Source organism: Coffea arabica, chromosome 1e (genome assembly GCF_036785885.1).
Source record: "Coffea arabica cultivar ET-39 chromosome 1e, Coffea Arabica ET-39 HiFi, whole genome shotgun sequence".
NCBI lineage: Eukaryota > Viridiplantae > Streptophyta > Magnoliopsida > Gentianales > Rubiaceae > Coffea > Coffea arabica.
In genome coordinates, this window is record NC_092311.1 from 48,278,839 (window position 1) to 48,301,909 (window position 23,071).

Below are 23,071 nucleotides of genomic sequence, written 5' to 3' on the forward strand. Positions count from 1 at the left end.
TTTCACGTTTTTGTTGTATCTCGCACCGCCATTTAACTGCGGTTGCATCTCTAGTCTTTCGTAGTTTTGTTGCATCTTTGGATCTAAATTGAACACGTTCGGTGATCAAAGGGTCGCTGCTTTGTTTGACTGCCGGGCAAAATCTTCTCCAAAAACCCCATGCAGCTAACTACTCTAAAGAGTTGCCAGGCATGCAACAACAGTTGTTTGGAGTTAGACAAACTTTTTAAGGAGATGACATAATATTATTATCAAAGTACTAAACTTTTTAAATCTGTAAAGCAGTAACTTCCCTACTTCTCAAAACTGAAAAACCAAAAGAAGGGGAAAAAGAAAAAAATTCGGTGTGCTGTGCTCCCTCGAGGCCTTGCTAGACTAAAAATCAGATTCTACAGGTGATAATGGAGAAATGCACTCTACATCTGTAAGGGAAAAAAAAAAATCATGTGATTAAGATCAGAAGGCATAACAAAATAAGGAACCCATAACAATACGGGCACTTGGAAGATACAGGATCTCTCAGCTAATTCTATCTATGTACAAGAAGCCATAATCCACAGACGCAGAGCTTCAACTGATAGTGATCGGAGAAATGAAAGGCTAACTAAGTCTGACCTGATAGTATGGAAAAGAAAAGGGAAGAAAAAGGAAAGAACTAGGACAGAGCACAAGGTGAATTACCTATGGTAATTGTTCTTCGGCTTCATCAAGATTACTATTCTACGTTTTGTAACCTAAAATGAATTTACATTTGAATTATCTCACTTCAGCATACGGCTTGAAGGGCTTCAACTCAATCCCATGACAACAACCCTGTGTAGGCGAGCTTTAGCCTGCATGTTTATAGTAATTCACATTATCAAAGGATCCAAATGAATGGTTAAAGAACTAGCACCTACTTCTAAGAATCAGGATGTGAATTTAGCAGCTAATGGAAATTAGTAATTTGAGAGAGAACAATCTTTATAAACAACTTATGGCATAATAAACCAAGAAATTGCCTCTTTTGAGCAGTTACTCATCAAAGCACCTTATCCTATCAGCCCAAACCTTTACTGGTTATCACAATTTTAAAATGAATTGCACGAATGAACTTTCCAAGTTACCTTATTGTAACTCAGAATAAGACTGAGCTCAACAGTTAAGCTGGTGGCTCTCGGCCGAATATTTCTTCATCAAAATCTTCATTAGTAGAATTCTCCTGACATAGCAAATTGTTCTCTTGCAAAGGATTCAGGCCAAGAGAGTCCCAAACCAGTGGAGTAGAACTGCTGTGGTCAGCACCTTGTTCAGTTCCGTGACAAGTCTCAACATTCTCCTCCACATTATCCCTAGCATCATAGTATGTAATCTCTGGCTTTTTATCATCATCCGTGCATGACGGTTCAATATTTAGATCAGAGCTTAAATCAAAACCACTTTGTTCTCCCGGCCCATGAAAAGCAACAGTCACAGACCCTTGCTCTGATGGCTCATTTGCTTCTTTTCTTTGCCTCTTCCATTTCTTAGTCGATGATGTCCCGTCATCCTCAAAATCCTCTTCTTCTCTTTCTCTGTGCAAATACACCCACAGTTTCCTCTCTCCATCAAACTGCACACAAGGATCACGCTCGTAATGTAGCCGGTCCAGTGCTCCACTAACCACTTGATTAACTTGAGCATCAGAAACATCTTCCACAATATACTGTGAATCTCTGATCAGCGTGCAAACATCTGCCCTTGTCCCAATGCTTCCTGGCAATCTAGCAGCTGCATCTCTTACAAGACAAAGAATAGTAACATGGGGAGGACGATCACGTTTTAGCATAAAATGATCCCTGGCCTTCGATGTTGGCTTGCCACCACATCTTCTCAAGGGGGCAACGATTGATTTTTTACCATCAATAGCTGTATAAGCAAAGGCTCTGTCTGGAATTGAATACCTAAGTACCTCCTCTTTACGGAAATAAGATCTTACTTCTTCACAACTTGGGCTGATAGTGGTGAGACTCTTCTGAGCTCTCAGGTCCTTGAACCGTTCTTTCTCATCTAAATTGAACTGCATCAGTGTCAATGGTGGGGCTGGTAAACTTCCTATTTGTTGGAGTGTCTCCTGACCATTTTTCAGCCAATTAGCAAAAGAATCGACTAACTTGACAAGCATCTTGTGAGGAAGACCCCAGGCATCTGGAGATGTCACCTCCTCGACAGCCTCATTATCAGATGGACTGTGATTCACAGGACCAATCCAGGACCAACTTTTGTTTGTCTTTTCATAGACAACAAGTGATTTCCAACCTTTAGCTCCCAAAGGTGCTGTTTTGGATGAAAATATTTTCAGAACACCTCGGACCAAATCCTGAAGTGGTTCTTGAGTTTCAAGAATACAGGGATCTCCAGGATTGGATCTAACACGGTTAACAATTTCCTGAACAGTGAGAGAAGGAACGTTCAGTTGTGAAGAAGCTGCAAGCTTACTGACATCCAAGTCTGCCTGTGGATGATTTCCGTTGGAGCTATCCTGCCTTGTATCTTGGTCCTCGTTGACAATTGCTGCACCCTCAGTCTGATCAAGATGCTTTCCAACCTCTAAAGAGTCCTCTGGAATCTGAGTAATCATTGCCATGCGAACTGCTGAAAGAAGATGAATGACTGAGAATGAGAAGCCGGTATGAACCGTGGGTGTAATTGGAGTGAAATGCTTTTTCTGCGGTTTAATATCTGGCTCGACATCTTCTACTTCCATCTCTGTATTAGGTACTTCATTGATTCCCTTTTCCAACATAACAGTGTCATCCCCCAATTTCTTTTTCCCCCGCTTCTTTGAGGAATCAGCATCATCCATTTGCAATTGACTATCATAGGGGAAATAACTTGTATTTTCTCTCTCATCCAGGTAAGTCACATCATCCTTCACTTTCCGTTTCTTAGCATTAGAGTTGCATCCTATCAATTGAATATCAGATTTTTCATGATGATTACCAGCATATGTTTCGTTCACTTGAGCTTTTTTCCCCAACCTGGCAGAGACCTTGGCATGCCCTGCCAATGACTTAATCAGAAGGGAATCATCATCCTCCTCAAGATCATTATCTTGCAGAAAATTTGACTGGGGAACGCCATAGTCCCTGTACAATTCTCCTTTCCTCCTCCTCTCCAAATGTGGTGACTTAAAGATGGGAATGTGCAATCTTTCGCTCTGATCTTCTTGGATATGGTCATTCCTTCCCAACTTGTACATTTGCTGCCAATCATCCTCACCAGTTAGTCGACCAGATCCAGAGAAATAATTCCTGCCCAAATCTCTAGTATAAGCATTAACTTGACCAATATCATGCATCTTGCCTTTCTGCTCAGCTCTCCAGTTGTGGTTCCCATTTTTAATCATCCGTAGATGTTCACCAGAATCAGACATCTGTCTTGTGGAGTGGGACGATCCATCAAGAGTCCAGATCCCATCTTTTGCATCCTTCTTAAAAAGTTTTGACTTCTTCGAATTTCGGCCCACTTTTAGATCAGAAATACCACTAGGGTAAGCCCACTTGCTCCTCATCAGGGGATTATCATCCTCATCTTCATCAATCTGCTCAGATGAATCAGATTCAGTATCATCCTTCTTAGCAAAATCCCTGACACCTTTAAACTTTGCCATACCTCGCCCACCATTTTGCATAGAACTTGATCTGACTCTTTCCTGCAATGGCTTTGGCTGATACTCGGAATCAATAAATCGATTATCAACTCCAAGCTCAGGAGAGTCCCTACCCATTTTCCACTTCTTGCTTTTTCCATTCCAATCTCCATACTTGTATGATTGCTCAGCAGAGAAAGGTCCTCCCTGTCCTGTACCAAGCCAAAAGGGTTCCTTCCCATCTAACATTTCCGTGTGACTTCCTTTCAGTAACAAATTTGGTATTCGACCCTTTCCATATATCATCTGATCTTCAGAACCATGATGCAGAAAATTTCCAACATTCTTGACCTTTTTCCCAAGATCATAGGGAATCCTAGCATTAAGTGGCTTTGAAGTTAAAACCTTGATGTCTGATAATTGATTGACAGTGTTGTTCCTGCCATACAAATGCAAATTGTTCTTAGGTAATCCCATAAAATTGTCAGTATACTCTTCAACTCTCAAAGGTTCATCATGTCTTTTCCCCATTTTGAAAGTCCCTCCTTTGCTTGATACCCCAGCCCGAGAGAAATTCTGATCTCTGTGCACAGACACTTCATACATTGATTCATTTTCATAATCATCAGCTTCCATTTGATCCCTACTGTGGAATGCTGCCCCAGGATCAAACCCTGCCACTCGATAATGGTGAGAAAGAGGCAGAGCTGGACCATAAGGCCCAGATTTTAGATCCATCCCGTGGTGGGCCAAAGAAAAGCCACCTGGTAGTTCTTTTGCCATTGCAGATTTAGACCCCCCTAACTTGAGATTTCCTTTTTTATTCTGCTTCCCGGCCTTTGGTGGTTCTAAAGCCAGTTGCCTGCCATGAGATGGGAAATCCGAAGCCGAAGCAATGCCATATCCAGACTGTCGGGCAAGTTTCTGCCCAAGCTTTCGATCCTTGGCCAGTTTGCCCCATGTACCATCTCCTGACTCCTCCATCTCAGACGAGTCACTTTTTAATTCCTCCATCTTGTCATACATCAAGCTATTTTGGCTCTTCATTATGTTCAGAACTTGAAGCTTTTCCTCAATGCTATACCCTTTGCAATTCAACCAAGCGTCTTTCATTTGACAAAGATTGCTCACCATTGCATTCTGATGCTTCCGCAAGAGATGGTAATGCTGCCTTCTCTGAAAGAAATTCAAACCCTGCCGATACAAAGCCACCCTCGGCTCACACAACCCTCCCTTCAACATGTCAAACAACTTATCAATAGGACTTCCAAAATGCAAATTACACCCAGTAAGGAGCTCCATTAAAGTCCGCATAAAAGTCTCTTGGTCCATGTCAGGTAAATACTGAGTAAGACTGTATCTTTCTTCCTCACTCAAGACCTCGTTCCACACATCCATATTCAACACATCATGCAGCCCGGAAAGATCATACAACTCAACTGGAATGCTGCAGGTTTGATCACCAACCTGGCAAAACTCCTCCCCAGCTTCACCAAATTCAAGTAAATCAATGTCATCCGAGCCAGCCCCAGAATCACAGTCATCAAAATCATCATCTTCATCATCATCATCAGAATCAACAGCACTCAAGTTTCGCCTCTGAAACTCCTCATCCTCACTTGACAACATAGTGTTAGTATCTCTACTATGTGGCGAAAACTCTGAATCAAATCTCGAAACCTTAAAGTTATTCTTCTCAATCGCCATTCAATACCACCAGCATGCACATAAGCCCCTACCAAATTTAAAAAAATACAAAACTCAAAAAATTAGAACTTTCTCAACTAAACCATCACCCAGCTACAAAAAATGCATAGCAACATTAATTTCCCAAAAAAAAAAAATTTAAACCGAAAAAATAAAAGCAACCCACGTTCTAATTCACAAAACCCGTGTCAAGAAACCCAAAAACAATCCAAATACTAAAACATATTCCAAACCAATAAAAGAAAATTCCAATCTTTTTTCAACCAACGAGCAGGAATGAACATAAAAACAACGATAGATAAATGAAGAAGAAGGTGAGATTGGATCAAACTCATACCTGAGATGTCGTTGATGGACTCGAGGCCAGGCCAACAGGAAAAAAAAAAGAGAATTATGATAAGAAGAAAGCAGGAGAAGCGAGGCGAGAGAGATTTTTTTTTGGAGAGAACAAAATATAATAAGAGTGGGAACCCTAGAGAAGAAGAAAGAGAAAGGGACGGAGAGGGTGGGGAAGGGAAGGGGAGTGGGTATGTTATGGTGTGAGCGGGTGTAGAGTGGGACGACAGGGAAGAGCAAGAAGAAGACGGGTGTGTGGACTGGGCCGAGCCGTCCGATTGGGGAGCAAAGTGAAAAGACTGAAAAGGGCATGAAAGACAGTGGGGAAGGAGGGAAGGGGAAGTGGGAGACGTGTTTCTTTTACACTTTGCAGAAGGTCTTGGGGGTAAAGAGAAAGAGAAGGAAAAAAGAGGTGTTTTCGTGAGGAGGTAGTGTGTGTAGTGTGTGTAGAGAAGGTGGGAGAGAACTGAGAAGAGAAGGGAGCGGGAAAGAGAGAGCGCGGTTTAGTTTCTGCAGGGAAGAAATTCTAATTGAGACCGTTGCTTTGGTGGGGCCTAAGAAATTGTAAGACTAAATGAATTAGCATTTTTTAATAAAAACTTTGACATCGTTTTCTTGGAAAAATGTACTAAAGTATGGAAGTTTTTGTTTTGATTAAGGTTGTAAAAATATTTATCTTCATGATGGTGGAAGAACAAAAAAAACACATGAGAAATAACAAAGAGTGCAAACTTTTATGAAAAGAAGAAATTGGTCTACCTCTTTTTATTGTTTACCCTTTTCCTATATTCTATCTGGAAAAAATTTTCATGTTTCTTATTTAAACTAGGTTTTTATTTTTACGACAAAGATTTCTTCATTCATATTTTCCTTCTAATATCAATTTCATTTTGAGTTTTAAACTTTAAATACTATATTTCAACAAGTCTAGTTTTTGTTTTCTTTTTTTCCTTTTTTTTGAAACGAATTACAAATCTACCTATTGCCCCAAGCTTTTGTAAAATGATGAGTTTCTTAAAGTTAGTTTTTCGAGTCTGGTTGGGTTGTAAATTATTTGTCAAAATTTATTTGCTTACATCATCATTACAATTTTCAACACACCTTTTTATCTTCCCAATTACCTTTTTATCTCACATACATCACATCACAAAAAGTGCTATAGTAAAAATATCTCTAATAATTTACAATCCAAATAGATGATGACTAAATCTTAGGCTTTTCAACAATCCAAATTTTAAAAATGAAAGTCTCTAGAAATTACCAATAAATGACTTCAATATCAATGGTTCGATATAGTTAAACTCAATATATTTTTTTTTTCTATTTTGTAATGAATATGGTTATGTTAACTTACATCCGAAATGGAATCTCAGATTGTGTATTATTATTTTTTTTCCGAAACATTTAAGAAGATGTTATCAGGGACATGACTTGTCTATATTGTGAATTGAAATCCAAAGAATTTGAAAGTGGAAGCACTGTACACAATTATTTACCGAAAATGTACATCAAAGGCCTGTAAATTAAAATTTCATATTTTTACCTGAAAAAAAAAAAGACATTTTCAAGAAATCCCTGTTGTAGCTAGTGTCCTCATGACCTCCCCATCTATTACTGCAACATATAATCAAATTTTGCGAGTAATTTTACATTTTGGCAACCATTGTTTGGAAATGAAAAAGAGGCCAAGGAATTCTAACCCCTAAACTTCTTGTAGAATGATTAGAAAGTTTGCCCAAAATGTCCAAAACAGACATTGTTATTTTTCTGGCAAGAACTTATTGCATCTAATGTTTTTCAACAATTTCTGATTGCATTTTCATGCCTGTAAAATAATTGGTGCAGGGGCTTGGAAAATATTCATTTTTTTTTTTGTAACTAATGACATATGTCGATCCATCTCATCGTACCAAGTCAATTATATGTCGTGGGTACAAGATGTTAATCACTAGTTCTGGACAAATCAATGGTGGAGATGAGAGAAATTGTTTGGCCAAATGCGTCTACACATTTCCCATAACATTTTCTGAGCTGGTCTTCTCAAGGGAAAGCTGAATGCCTGACAGCCAAGTTTTCAACTGAAATAACTAATTTTAGCTTTGCCACCTTTGCAACCGGATGCCTCTCCATCTGATTCCTTCTTGATTTCCTCCATCGTTACATGTCTCCTGCAACCATATATTCAGATTCTACAGCTCCCTATGAAGTTGAAAAAAAAAAAGATATGGGACCAATCGACCGCACAGAATTGGCTAAAGGGGGATCGGCAAAATGGATTCTTGAGAGCATTGAAATTGATAGTATTGCTGATGTGCCGGATGATGATGGTGATCAGCCAGGCTCCATACCGAAAAACACAAATCAAACATCTTTTGAGAGGCAAATAAGCAATTTGAGGAAGAGAAATGGAGTTCCTGGCAACAACTCCCCCATTTTGACAAGGACACAATCAGGTGCTGCTAGAGGGCTTAATGGCTTACGATTCCTCGACAGGATTAACACAGGGAAGGAAATGGATGCATGGAAAGCAATCGAGAGACGTTTCTATCAGAATGGGGTTAATGGGAGGATTTTTAGAGACAAATTTGGGGTGTGCATTGGTATTTAATTTTTCTTAAACATCTCTTCTTGTTAAGCTGATTTTGTGCTAGTTCGAGGATGAAAGCCAAGATTACATATTTTGCATTTTCCTTGTTAAAGGGATGGCAGCAGAGAGTAAGGAATTTGCGGGTGAATTGTTTGATACGTTGGCCAGGCGGAGGATGATCAACCCCGAAAATGGTATAGTCAAGGAGGAACTAAGAAAATTTTGGGATGATATCACAAATCCAGACCTTGACGCACGGCTACATATATTTTTTGAAATGTAAGACAGTTTTGAGGTTCTCAAAGCAGGAAACATAAGGGATGTTAAGAAAAATAACAATAACACTTGCCAATGATTAGATGTGGCCTTTTTATTGCAGGTGTGACAAGAATGGCGATGGCAGGCTATCAGAAGATGAGGTCAAAGAGGTAACAAGTTAACATGTACCAAAATGTTTTTATCTTTATGCAAATTCATCCTTTCTCATGGATCAAACTGCTTCATATCTTGTGGAAAAGATTCTAGTAATGAGTGCCTCAGCAAATAAGTTGTCCAACTTTAAGACTCATGCTGCAACGTATGCTGCTCTAATCATGGAAGAGCTCGATCCTGACCACACGGGATACATAGAGGTTAGGACGTAAAAAAAAAAACCAAAACCTCTTCTTCATCTTCTTCTCCTTGTTTCTCTTGTCCACTTCATTGCCTCTGTCTCACGGCGAATATAAACAGATGTGGCAACTGGAAACTTTACTAAAAGGGATGGTGAGCTCAGAAGATGGTAAAGATATTTCGAAGAGGACGCTAATTCTGGCGAAGACCATGATTCCCAAAAGATATAGAACTCGAGTCAGCAAATTTGTCCTAAAAATCTCGGGGAAAATACATGAGAACTGGCGGAGAATATGGATGGTCACGTTGTGGTTGAGTGTGAATTTGGCACTCTTTGCTTATAAATTTCATGAATATAGAAAAAAACCGACATTCCAAGTCTTGGGATATTGTGTCTGCATGGCTAAGGGTGCTGCTGAGACTCTGAAGTTTAACATGGCTCTGATACTCCTTCCAGTATGCAGGAGAACTCTTACAACGCTACGGGAAACATTCCTTGGTACTGTGATCCCCTTCGATGACAATATCAATTTCCACAAATTGATTGCTCTAGCAATTGCAGTAGGAACCTTTGTCCATGTAGTGTTTCATTTGAGTTGCAATTTGGTGAGATTATCAAGTTGTCCAAGTGATACATTCAACGATATATATGGAAGTGTCTTTAACTACCACCAACCTACTTATTTTGAGCTTACGCTTAGTACCCCTGGCGCAACCGGAATTATGATGGTGTTTATGATGACTTTCTCCTTCACGCTAGCGTTGCATTCATTCAGGCGCAATGTTGTAAAACTGCCACATCCATTCGACAAATTGGCAGGGTTCAATTCCTTCTGGTATGCGCATCATCTACTGGCCATTGTCTACATCCTCTTGATCTTACACGGCTACTTCTTGATCTTCTCTAACGAATGGTATCGAAAGACGGTATGCTGATTTTCCCTTATTTACTAATTCCTGAACACTTTTTCTGACGGAGGTAGACGAATGAGAGTCAGAAGAACATATATAGCTTCCAGTAGTGGTACGGTACATTCGCATGGTTTCTGTAATTCAATGTTTAATGATTAAAGAATGGTTTTCAGAGATATAAGTTTTGATAATGCGAGAGATAAAAAAGTTTCCAATTCATTCTCAACTCAGCAAGGTCGTAATTACATTTTGATGAATTTCACTTGTAAGGATGACCGTTCCACTTTGCACCGAAAACAGATTTAGTTCCCCCATCAAATATCTCATTTTAACCCTATTGATCTGCTGAAAATGCAATCTCCAGTAGTAAATTTCTGCATGAGGCTAAATATAAACCAATATTCTCATCAAACAATGTTCTAGTTAAAACCTCTCATAGGTGCGGAATTATGTATGATGTCCTTATGGTGCAGACATGGATGTATCTTGCTGTCCCAATGTTCATATATGCCAGCGAAAGAATTCTCACAATGTATGATCACAAGTACCAGGTGGACATAGAGAAGGTTGGTCTTCCTTGTTCCATTAGTTTCCTTCAAATTCACAAGAATAAGTTTAATTCACTAATGCATCCCGTATGCAGGCTGTTATATATACAGGAAATGTTCTAGCACTATACATGAGCAAACCTGTAGGATTCAAGTACAAAAGTGGGATGTACCTTTTTGTCAAATGTCCTGATATATCACCTTTTGAGTGGTAAAGCAAGCAGGAATTTTTCAATGATCTTCCATCCAGCCCAAGCAATAGATAACATGATTTATCATTTATCTCTTTCAGGCATCCATTCTCCATCACATCTGCACCTGATGATCCCTATCTCAGTGTCCACATACGTGCACTGGGAGACTGGACTACGGAGCTCAAAAATACATTTGAGAAGGTAATACTTATTCCTTTTTCCTCACCGTTTATTTATTCTGAATCGAGTTCAGGTGATCTGATCCCATCAAACCATCTACGAGATCTCCTGTTTAGAAAAATTGGTTAAGTTTTTTGCAACTCAAAGTACAGTCGGCAAATTTTCACCGGCAACACAAACATTGAACCTCTTTTTCAGCCACAGGGTCACAGGATCAGTTGATCGGTCCTTGTGCTCTACTTTCTCATTTCAAGAATGGCAGAAGCATACATAGACCCTTCTTTCTCAATCGTCTGTTTTTACATCTCATTTTCCTTCTCTCTTTATTCTGAGGCACTCGTGCGCAGGCCTGTGAACCTCAAGATGCACAAGCTAAAACGGGAAGCCTTGTAAGATTGGAAACAAGGGCGCGTTCTGGTACTCCTCAGCAATCACAAGCAGGGTGAGCATGTAAATGCCCGTCAGTAATCTTAAGATTGCTCAAATATGTCACCTCTAATATTATGTTTATATTAAGTATAGGTTCCCAACGATCTTGATCAAAGGACCTTATGGAGCACCTGCACAAAATTACAAGAAATATGACACACTTCTTCTCATTGGACTGGGGATTGGAGCGACACCATTCATCAGCATTATAAAAGACATTCTACATAATAGAGCTGAATTAGTAAGTATCAAGCTCCTGAATCTTTGATTAAATTTTCTCAAGAATGAGAGGACAATCATACTGGATGAACATATGAAACAAAAATAAACTATTGCAGGACCTTGCAGATGACTTACTAGCAAGAAAGAAAGGTCCTAAAAGAGCCTACTTTTACTGGTTAACACGCGAGCAAGGATCTTTTGAATGGTTCAAAGGAGTCATGGATGACTTAGCAGAGTATGATGATCATGTAAGTCATATAGAAACTAAAAAAGATCATAATTATCCAGTTCCCTTTTCTTAAGATTGCTTGAACTGAACTCTTTCTTCAGCATGTCATAGAAATGCATAACTACTTGACTAGTGTATATGAAGAAGGAGATGCTCGATCAGCATTAATCTCAATGGTTCAGTCACTGCTGCATGCCAAGAATGGTGTTGATGTTGTCTCAGAAAGTCGGGTATTCACGTCCAAACACATAATTTCCACAAAGCTTTTCCCGCAATAAACTTAATGTTGGTTTCTGACACAATATATTGACAGATTAAGACGCATTTTGCAAGACCAAACTGGAGGAAAGTGTTCACTGATTTGGCAACTCAAAATCCATCCGCACGGATTGGTAAGTTGATGTCATCCATTTCCTTCCACCTGATGATTCCAGCTTTGTCAGGGCTTAAAGATTGTTCTCATTGCCAAATGATGGATTGTTGCAGGAGTCTTCTACTGTGGAAGTTCAGCACTTACAAAGACACTCAAACAACTATGCCATAAACTGAGCTTAGAAACGACAACACGCTTCCATTTTCACAAGGAAAACTTCTAGAGAAATTTTGTAGTCTTATTATATATTTTTTTCTGAATGGGCATGTCCAATGGCGTACCATACTGTATCATATTGTATGCATCTTTTTTTTTCTTTTTTTTTTTTCACGATGCAGAAGACGTATATAGATGCAGAACTTAGTTAGGCAGTCAAATTGATTTTGGTTGAGTTTTTTTTTTTTTTAGTTTTTATTAAGCCTTTGCCATGTTGCAGATTTGATGGTAGTAGCTCTCCTACGGGCATCCGCCCTCAGGCAATGGATTGCAAAGGCTTTCAAGTTTTAAATTTTAATCATAATCACTCCATTGAACTTTCGGTCTCTGTTTCCACTCCAAGTAGAATTAGGCATACCCAACAACCCCAATGAAACTATGAAAACCATCCACAATCCTCAAGAAAATGTTCAAAAATACCCTATTTTCCATATAATACTACTTCCTCAAGAAAATAATCCTCATATAATATTTCTTGGTCAATTCTCAAATCATACAACATATAACAAGCTCCTTGTAGCAATTGATACAACCGTTTTGGTCAATCCTCACTTTATACATCATACTGTATCTCAGAATTTTATAGCATAAAACCTATTTTCAAGGGGAGGGGGCCGTAGGGGGGGAAGATACCATCGTGCATAGTTATTCCTTCGGCCTTTTCTGACTGGAAACAGGCCTCGTCTCGCCTGGGTGATGCTTTCCATGTTTTGAAATATTGGCCACAGGTTTGTACAATCTAATCAGCATTCCATACAACTCAACTGGAATGCTGCAGGTTTGATCACCAACCTGGCAAAACTCCTCCCCAGCTTCACCAAATTCAAGTAAATCAATGTCATCCGAGCCAGCCCCAGAATCACAGTCATCAAAATCATCATCTTCATCATCATCATCAGAATCAACAGCACTCAAGTTTCGCCTCTGAAACTCCTCATCCTCACTTGACAACATAGTGTTAGTATCTCTACTATGTGGCGAAAACTCTGAATCAAATCTCGAAACCTTAAAGTTATTCTTCTCAATCGCCATTCAATACCACCAACATACACATAAGCCCCTACCAAATTTAAAAAAATACAAAACTCAAAAAATTAGAACTTTCTCAACTAAACCATCACCCAGCTACAAAAAATGCATAGAAACATTAATTTCCCCAAAAAAAAAAATTTAAAACCGAAAAAATAAAAGCAACCCACATTCTAATTCACAAAACCCGTGTCAAGAAACCCAAAAACAATCCAAATACTAAAACATATTCCAAACCAATAAAAGAAAATTCCAATCTTTCTTCAACCAACGAGCAGGAATGAACATAAAAACAACGATAGATAAATGAAGAAGAAGGTGAGATTGGATCAAACTCATACCTGAGATGTCGTCGATGGACTCGAGGCCAGGCCAACTGGAAAAAAAAAAGAGAATTATGATAAGAAGAAAGCAGGAGAAGCGAGGCGAGAGAGATTTTTTTTTGGAGAGAACAAAATATAATAAGAGTGGGAACCCTAGAGAAGAAGAAAGAGAAAGGGACGGAGAGGGTGGGGAAGGGAAGGGGAGTGGGTATGTTATGGTGTGAGCGGGTGTAGAGTGGGACGACAGGGAAGAGCAAGAAGAAGACGAGTGTGTGGACTGGGCCGAGCCGTCCGATTGGGGAGCAAAGTGAAAAGACTGAAAAGGGCATGAAAGAGAGTGGGGAAGGAGGGAAGGGGAAGTGGGAGACGTGTTTCTTTTACACTTTGCAGAAGGTCTTGGGGGTAAAGAGAAAGAGAAGGAAAAAAGAGGTGTTTTCGTGAGGAGGTAGTGTGTGTAGTGTGTGTAGAGAAGGTGGGAGAGAACTGAGAAGAGAAGGGAGTGGGAAAGAGAGAGCGCGGTTTGGTTTCTGCAGGGAAGAAATTCTAATTGGGACCGTTGCTTTGGTGGGGCCTAAGAAATTGCAAGACTAAATGAATTAGCATTTTTTAATAAAAATTTTGACATCGTTTTCTTGGAAAAATGTACTAAAGTATGGAAGTTTTTGTTTTGATTAAGGTTGTAAAAATATTTATCTTCATGATGGTGGAAGAACAAAAAAAACACATGAGAAATAACAAAGAGTGCAAACTTTTATGAAAAGAAGAAATTGGTGTACCTCTTTTTATTGTTTACCCTTTTCCTATATTCTATCTCGAAAAAATTTTCATGTTTCTTATTTAAACTAGGTTTTTATTTTTACGACAAAGATTTCTTCATTCATATTTTCCTTCTAATATCAATTTCATTTTGAGTTTTAAACTTTAAATACTATATTTCAACAAGTCTAGTTTTTGTTTTCTTTTTTTTCCTTTTTTTGAAACGAATTACAAATCTACCTATTGCCCCAAGCTTTTGTAAAATGATGAGTTTCTTAAAGTTAGCTTTTCGAGTCTGTTTGGATTGTAAATTATTTGTCAAAATAATTATATCTTTTATTTTGTAGTGATGACTAAATCTTAGGCTTTTCAACAATCCAATTTTAAAAATGAAAGTCTCTACAAATTACCAATAAATGACTTCAATATCAATGGTTCGATATAGTTAAATTCAATATATTTTTTTTCTATTTTGTAATGAATATGGTTATGTTAACTTACATCCGAAATGGAATCTCAGATTGTGTATTAATTTTTTTTTTCCGAAACATTTAAGAAGATGTTATCAGGGACATGACTTGTCTATATTGTGAATTGAAATCCAAAGAATTTGAAAGTGGAAGCACTGTACACAATTATTTAACGAAAATGTACATCAAAGGCCTGTAAATTAAAATTTCATATTTTTACCTGAAAAAAAAAAAGATATTTGCAAGAAATCCCTGTTGTAGCTAGTATCCTCGTAACCTCCCCATCTATTACTGCAACATATAATCAAATTTTGCGAGTAATTTTACATTTTGGCAACCATTGTTTGGAAATGAAAAAGAGGCCAAGGAATTCTAACCCCTAAACTTCTTGTAGAATGATTAGAAAGTTTGCCTAAAATGTCCAAAACAGACATTGTTATTTTTCTGGCAAGAACTTATTGCATCTAATGTTTTTCAACAATTTCTGATTGCATTTTCATGCCTGTAAAATAATTGGTGCAGGGGCTTGGAAAATATTCTTTTTTTTTTTGTAACTAATGACATATGTCGATCCATCTCATCGTACCAAGTCAATTATATGTCGTGGGTGCAAGATGTTAATCACTAGTTCTGGACAAATCAATGGTGGAGGTGAGAGAAATTGTTTGGCCAAATGCTTCTACACATTTCCCATAACATTTTCTGAGCTGGTGTTCTCAAGGGAAAGCTGAATGCCTGACAGCCAAGTTTTCAACTGAAATAACTAATTTTAGCTTTGCCACCTTTGCAACCGGATGCCTCTCCATCTGATTCCTTCTTGATTTCCTCCATTGTTACATGTCTCCTGCAACCATATATTCAGATTCTACAGCTCCCTATGAAGTTGAAAAAAAAAAAGATATGGGACGAATCGACCGCACAGAATTGGCTAAAGGGGGATCGGCAAAATGGATTCTTGAGAGCATTGAAATTGATAGTATTGCTGATGTGCCCGATGATGATGGTGATCAGCCAGGCTCCATACCGAAAAACACAAATCAAACATCTTTTGAGAGGCAAATAAGCAATTTGAGGAAGAGAAATGGAGTTCCTGGCAACAACTCCCCCATTTTGACAAGGACACAATCAGGTGCTGCTAGAGGGCTTAATGGCTTACGATTCCTCGACAGGATTAACACAGGGAAGGAAATGGATGCATGGAAAGCAATCGAGAGACGTTTCTATCAGAATGGGGTTAATGGGAGGATTTTTAGAGACAAATTTGGGGTGTGCATTGGTATTTAATTTTTCTTAAACATCTCTTCTTGTTAAGCTGATTTTGTGCTAGTTCGAGGATGAAAGCCAAGATTACATATTTTGCATTTTCCTTGTTAAAGGGATGGCAGCAGAGAGTAAGGAATTTGCGGGTGAATTGTTTGATACGTTGGCCAGGCGGAGGATGATCAACCCCGAAAATGGTATAGTCAAGGAGGAACTAAGAAAATTTTGGGAAGATATCACAAATCCAGACCTTGATGCACGGCTACATATATTTTTTGAAATGTAAGACAGTTTTGAGGTTCTCGAAGCAGGAAACATAAGGGATGTTAAGAAAAATAACAATAACACTTGCCAATGATTAGATGTGGCCTTTTTATTGCAGGTGTGACAAGAATGGCGATGGCAGGCTATCAGAAGATGAGGTCAAAGAGGTAACAAGTTAACATGTACCAAAATGTTTTTATCTTTATGCAAATTCATCCTTTCTCATGGATCAAACTGCTTCATATCTTGTGGAAAAGATTCTAGTAATGAGTGCCTCAGCAAATAAGTTGTCCAACTTTAAGACTCATGCTGCAACATATGCTGCTCTAATCATGGAAGAGCTCGATCCTGACCACACGGGATACATAGAGGTTAGGACGTAAAAAAAAAAACCAAAACCTCTTCTTCATCTTCTTCTCCTTGTTTCTCTTGTCCACTTCATTGCCTGTGTCTCACGGCGAATATAAACAGATGTGGCAACTAGAAACTTTACTAAAAGGGATGGTGAGCTCAGAAGATGGTAAAGATATTTCGAAGAGGACGCTAATGCTGGCGAAGACCATGATTCCCAAAAGATATAGAACTCGAGTCAGCAAATTTGTCCTAAAAATCTCGGGGAAAATACATGAGAACTGGCAGAGAATATGGATGGTCACATTGTGGTTGAGTGTGAATTTGGCACTCTTTGCTTATAAATTTCATGAATATAGAAAAAAACCGACATTCCAAGTGTTGGGATATTGTGTCTGCATGGCTAAGGGTGCTGCTGAGACTCTGAAGTTTAACATGGCTCTGATACTCCTTCCAGTATGCAGGAGAACTCTTACAACGCTACGGGAAACATTCCTTGGTACCGTGATCCCCTTCGATGACAATATCAATTTCCACAAATTGATTGCTCTAGCAATTGCAGTAGGAACCTTTGTTCATGTAGTGTTTCATTTGAGTTGCAATTTGGTGAGATTATCAAGTTGTCCAAGTGATACATTCAACGATATATATGGAAGTGTCTTTAACTACCACCAACCTACTTATTTTGAGCTTACGCTTAGTACCCCTGGCGCAACCGGAATTATGATGGTGTTTATGATGACTTTCTCCTTCACGCTAGCGTTGCATTCATTCAGGCGCAATGTTGTAAAACTGCCACATCCATTCGACAAATTGGCAGGGTTCAATTCCTTCTGGTATGCGCATCATCTACTGGCCATTGTCTACATCCTCTTGATCTTACACGGCTACTTCTTGATCTTCTCTAACGAATGGTATCGAAAGACGGTATGCTGATTTTCCCTTATTTACTAATTCCTGAACACTTTTTCTGACGGAGGTAGACGAATGAGAGTCAGAAGAACATATATAGCTTCCAGTAGTGGTACGGTACATTCGCATGGTTTCTGGAATTCAATGTTTAATGATTAAAGAATGGTTTTCAAAGATATAAGTTTTGATAATGCGAGAGATAAAAAAGTTTCCAATTCATTCTCAACTCAGCAAGGTCGTAATTACATTTTGATGAATTTCACTTGTAAGGATGACCGTTCCACTTTGCACCGAAAACAGATTTAGTTCCCCCATCAAATATCTCATTTTAACCGTATTGATCTGCTGAAAATGCAATCTCCAGTAGTAAATTTCTGCATGAGGCTAAATACAAACCAATATTCTCATCAAACAATGTTCTAGTTAAAACCTCTCATAGGTGTGGAATTATGTATGATGTCCTTATGGTGCAGACATGGATGTATCTTGCTGTCCCAATGTTCATATATGCCAGCGAAAGAATTCTCACAATGTATGACCACAAGTACCAGGTGGACATAGAGAAGGTTGGTCTTCCTTGTTCCATTAGTTTCCTTCAAATTCACAAGAATAAGTTTAATTCACTAATGCATCTCGTATGCAGGCTGTTATATATACAGGAAATGTTCTAGCACTATACATGAGCAAACCTGTAGGATTCAAGTACAAAAGTGGGATGTACCTTTTTGTCAAATGTCCTGATATATCACCTTTTGAGTGGTAAAGCAAGCAGGAATTTTTCAATGATCTTCCATCTAGCCCTAGCAATATATAACATGATTTATCATTTATCTCTTTCAGGCATCCATTCTCCATCACATCTGCACCTGATGATCCCTATCTCAGTGTCCACATACGTGCACTGGGAGACTGGACTACGGAGCTCAAAAACACATTTGAGAAGGTAATACTTATTCCTTTTTCCTCACCGTTTATTTATTCTGAATCGAGTTCAGGTGATCTGATCCCATCAAACCATCTACGAGATCTCCTGTTTAGAAAAATTGGTTAAGTTTTGTGCAACTCAGAGTACAGTCGGCAAATTTTTACCGGCAACACAAACATTGAACCTCTTTTTCAGCCACAGGGTCACAGGATCAGTTGATCGGTCCTTGTGCTCTTCTTTCTCATTTAAAGAATGGCAGAAGCATACATAGACCCTTCTTGCTCAATCGTCTGTTTTTACATCTCATTTTCCTTCTCTCTTTATTCTGAGGCACTCGTGCGCAGGCCTGTGAACCTCAAGATGCACAAGCTAAAACGGGAAGCCTTGTAAGATTGGAAACACGGGCGCGTTCTGGTACTCCTCAGCAATCACAAGCAGGGTGAGCATGTAAATCCCATTCAGTAATCTTAAGATTGCTCAAATATGTCACCTCTAATATTATGTTTACATTAAGTATAGGTTCCCAACGATCTTGATCAAAGGACCTTATGGAGCACCTGCACAAAATTACAAGAAATATGACACCCTTCTTCTCATTGGACTGGGGATTGGAGCGACACCATTCATCAGCATTATAAAAGACATTCTAAATAATAGAGTTGAATTAGTAAGTATCAAGCTCCTGAATCTTTGATTAAATTTTCTCAAGAATGAGAGGACAATCATACCGGATGAACATATGAAACAAAAATAAACTATTGCAGGACCTTGCAGATGACTTACTAGCAAGAAAGAAAGGTCCTAAAAGAGCCTACTTTTACTGGTTAACACGCGAGCAAGGATCTTTTGAATGGTTCAAGGGAGTCATGGATGACTTAGCAGAGTATGATGATCATGTAAGTCACATAGAAACTAAAAAAGATCATAATTATTCAGTTCCCTTTTCTTAAGATTGCTCGAACTGAACTCTTTTTTCAGCATGTCATAGAAATGCATAACTACTTGACTAGTGTATATGAAGAAGGAGATGCTCGATCAGCATTAATCTCAATGGTTCAGTCACTGCTGCATGCCAAGAATGGAGTTGATGTTGTCTCAGAAAGTCGGGTATTCACGTCCAAACATACAATTTCCACAAAGCTTTTCCCGCAATAAACTTAATGTTGGTTTCTGACACAATATATTGACAGATTAAGACGCATTTTGCAAGACCAAACTGGAGGAAAGTGTTCACTGATTTGGCAACTCAAAATCCATCCGCACGGATTGGTAAGTTGATGTCATCCATTTCCTTCCAACTGATGATTCCAGCTTTGTCAGGGCTTAAAGATTGTTCTCATTGCCAAATGATGGATTGTTGCAGGAGTCTTCTACTGTGGAAGTTCAGCACTTACAAAGACACTCAAACAACTATGCCATAAACTAAGCTTAGAAACGACAACACGCTTCCATTTTCACAAGGAAAACTTCTAGAGAAATTTTGTAGTCTTATTATTATATATATATATTCTGAATAGGCATGTCCAATGGCATACCATACTGTGTCATATTGTATGCATCTTTCTTTTTTTTTTTCACGATACAGAAGACGTATATAGATGCAGAACTTAGTTAGGCAGTCAAATTGATTTTGGTTGAGTTTTTTTTTTTTTAGTTTTTATTAAGCCTTTGCTATGTTGCAGATTTGATGGTAGTAGCTCTCGTACGGGCATCCGCCCTCAGGCAATGGATTGCAAAGGCTTTCAAGTTTTAAATTTTAATCGTAATCACTCCATTGAACTTTCGGTCTCTGTTTCCACTCCAAGTAGAATTAGGCATACCCAGCTACCCCAATGAAAGTATGAAAACCATCCATAATCCTCAAGAAAATGTTCAAAAATACACTATTTTCCATATAATACTACTTCCTCAAGAAAATAATCCTCATATAATATTTCTTGGTCAATTCTCAAATCATACAACATATAACAAGCTCCTTGTAGCAATTGATACAATCGTTTTGGTCAATCCTCACTTTATACATCGTACTGTATCTCAGAATTTTATAGCATAAAACCTATTTTCAAGGGGAGGGGGCCGGGAAGATACCATCGTGCATAGTTATTCCTTCGTCTTTTTCTGACTGGAAACAGGCCTCGTCTCGCCTGGGTGATGCTTTCCATGTTTTGAAATATTGGCCACAGGCTTGTACAATCTAATCAGCATTCGTATATAGTTTTCTTGATTGCTATTGGATAAAGGGCTGATAATTGGTCCACAATTGGTCAATAAAATCAAAGTTCAAATTGTGCGGATCAAAAAAATTCCACTTTTATCTTTGACATAACAAATATGTACAAAGTCTATATTAGCAGTAGCTAATATACAATACAAGATCTATGGTAACGATAACGAATAAAACATCTGATTATAGAAGTGCACAAGTCATATATAATAATAAATTGCAAAGTATTAAAAATTTATTATATCGTTCAGAAATAGTTATACTATCATTCATATTTCTTGAAATTACTATGATTCTACGTTAAAAATAATACACGTATTAGGGCAAATGGACCTTTAATTCATCCACGAGAGGAGTCGGATGTGCTCCTACAGGATAGAACCCTTCCGTTTTTCTTATTTCTTAACCCATTCGTTCCTTTTTGCCTCGGCTGCAGAATTTTTGCCACTGGTCCGTTTGGTTCGAATGAAAACTTTAAAGCAGCTAAATCAGATTTATATGGAAAAGCAGCTAAACTTGGCCACGTACCGATCGGAGTCAAGAATCCAGTCAACCAAGACTGCCCACTTGAGTCCCTTTTCAAGCTTTTTCACTTTCCGATTAGTTTCGTCATGCTAATTAGTAAATGTCTACTGGTAACTTCTACTCTTTTTATGATTATTTTATTTTTACACAACCTCTGTCAAGAAACTTTGGAAACGATATGATAGTGCGGGAAAATGTGGAAATTGACCTTTCAAAGCTGGAGACACACGACAATGTCTCAGATGGATACTGATCAGAAGAAAGAGTCAGATCATTTTGCTTTTTGCTACTACAAAACATGAAAATAACAGTGTGAAAATTAAATGCAACACAATAATAATTTGGAAGGAATATCCTATTGCCATCTGCTATCTCTTATGTTTTTCTCTTGTTAGATATTCTTCACCCAGCAGTAGTAGGGATTCTCAAAAATGATCCCCGCTGGGACATGCCCCAAGAGAAAACTATAGTGCAACGTATTGTTCCCACCAAGCCTCGAAGTGTCACACGAAATCCAGGCTGATCCATTTCCACCCTTCATATCATCGTTTCAGGAGATGTACTTCACGCCAAACAGTCACCACACACAAGCATCTATCTTTTCACCATTAATGGGAAGAATTCCTTCTTCTATTGAATTTCCATCTTCTACTCCTAGATCCCTTTTCAAATCTCACCAATTTGCTAGACTCAGACCCTAAGTTTTGATTCCAAAGTAGGGAGCCTCTATATGGTTATCGACATTCTAAATGCAGAGTGGTGTGACAGTGTGACCATTTTTCCGTGAAAATTTTTTCGTTGCGTCATATATATATGTTTTTCTACTATTTTTTTTGTCTCACATAAAACCTGTTATAATATTAATTTTAAAATTTTTTTCCATGTAAGCTTCATTCCAATTGCAGCTTAAAAATGAATTAATTTTACTTTACACTTTTCAACTATACTCGAATTATTATTTTGGTTCATAAATTTTAAAATGGGACACTTTAAATCCTAAAGTATAAAATCTATCACACTTTAGTTCCTAAAGTATGCAATTTTTTCTACTTTAGTTCTCAAAATATAATCTGTCTCAATTTAGTCCCTAACATATAAAATCTATCCTATTTAAGTATAAAATTTATCTCACTTCTATCAACCATTTTACTTAAGTAGGACTAATTCTTAGATTAATATTAAGGGGCTAAAGTATCCCGTTTTGAAGTTTAGAAACTAAGGTAGAAATTTCAATATAATTGAAGGGTGCAAAGTGGAATTAACCCGTAAAAAACATATTTCAATTGCAACTAAAAAAAAACTTTCTTTTTTTTTAGGGATAATTTCAAAAAAATAACTTTTTTTTTTGTAATGATCGCAATCACCTTCTTTGAGATTTGAAAAATTGTAGAAACTTCCCCTAGAAAGTATGTTTTGTTAACAAATGGTAATGTAAGCACAAAAAGTCTAATGAATATCCTATATTGCCTCTATTTAATTTAAAAATAAATTAAATGAAAAAGAAATCAAATATTAGCGTTACTTGCAAAGTAAAAAAAACTTTAAGGTAGTTCTTTGCAAAAAAATTTAGCCCATGTTTCAAGGCATCAATTTTTCCCCCTTTGCTAAGTAAATCGTGAAGAAACTATTTTTAACAAATACATCCTTGCTAGTCGGCTGTTTATAAATTAAGTAAGAAGTTCATTTAAATAACTTAAGAATTGAATTAAATATAATAGATTGAGGTTGGAGCTTTTGATTAAAGAAACATTTGCAAGATGCGATTTTTTATTCTTTACACCCACTTTTTACTTAGAATTTGTAGATTTGTCAAGGCTATCGTAATCTTTTCATAACATCAAGGGAGGTAAGTGTAATTTTTCAAACCTGAAGAGAGA

At 37.9% G+C, this 23,071-nt stretch overlaps 1 protein-coding gene, 1 long non-coding RNA gene and 2 pseudogenes across 2 annotated transcripts; 2 read left to right on the forward strand and 2 right to left on the reverse strand.

The window, feature by feature from the left end:
• Positions 1-423: 423 nt before the first annotated feature.
• On the reverse strand, positions 424-6,168 carry LOC113728455 (uncharacterized). The gene is made up of 3 exons (XM_027252871.2): positions 5,655-6,168; positions 1,107-5,345; positions 424-833 (listed from the first exon to the last, which is right to left on the reverse strand). Exon 2 carries the CDS (start codon positions 5,315-5,317, stop codon positions 1,142-1,144), a length of 4,176 nt encoding a protein of 1,391 aa, XP_027108672.2. The 5' UTR covers positions 5,318-5,345; positions 5,655-6,168; the 3' UTR covers positions 424-833; positions 1,107-1,141.
• A 1,613-nt stretch (positions 6,169-7,781) lies between these two features.
• LOC140021556 (putative respiratory burst oxidase homolog protein H) lies at positions 7,782-12,162 on the forward strand (annotated as a pseudogene).
• An 873-nt stretch (positions 12,163-13,035) lies between these two features.
• On the reverse strand, positions 13,036-14,053 carry LOC140011348 (uncharacterized). Its single transcript, XR_011818554.1, has 2 exons — positions 13,526-14,053; positions 13,036-13,215 (listed from the first exon to the last, which is right to left on the reverse strand). It is a non-coding gene; the product is annotated as an uncharacterized lncRNA (long non-coding RNA).
• A 1,572-nt stretch (positions 14,054-15,625) lies between these two features.
• On the forward strand, positions 15,626-19,918 carry LOC140021560 (putative respiratory burst oxidase homolog protein H; annotated as a pseudogene).
• Positions 19,919-23,071: the final 3,153 nt, after the last annotated feature.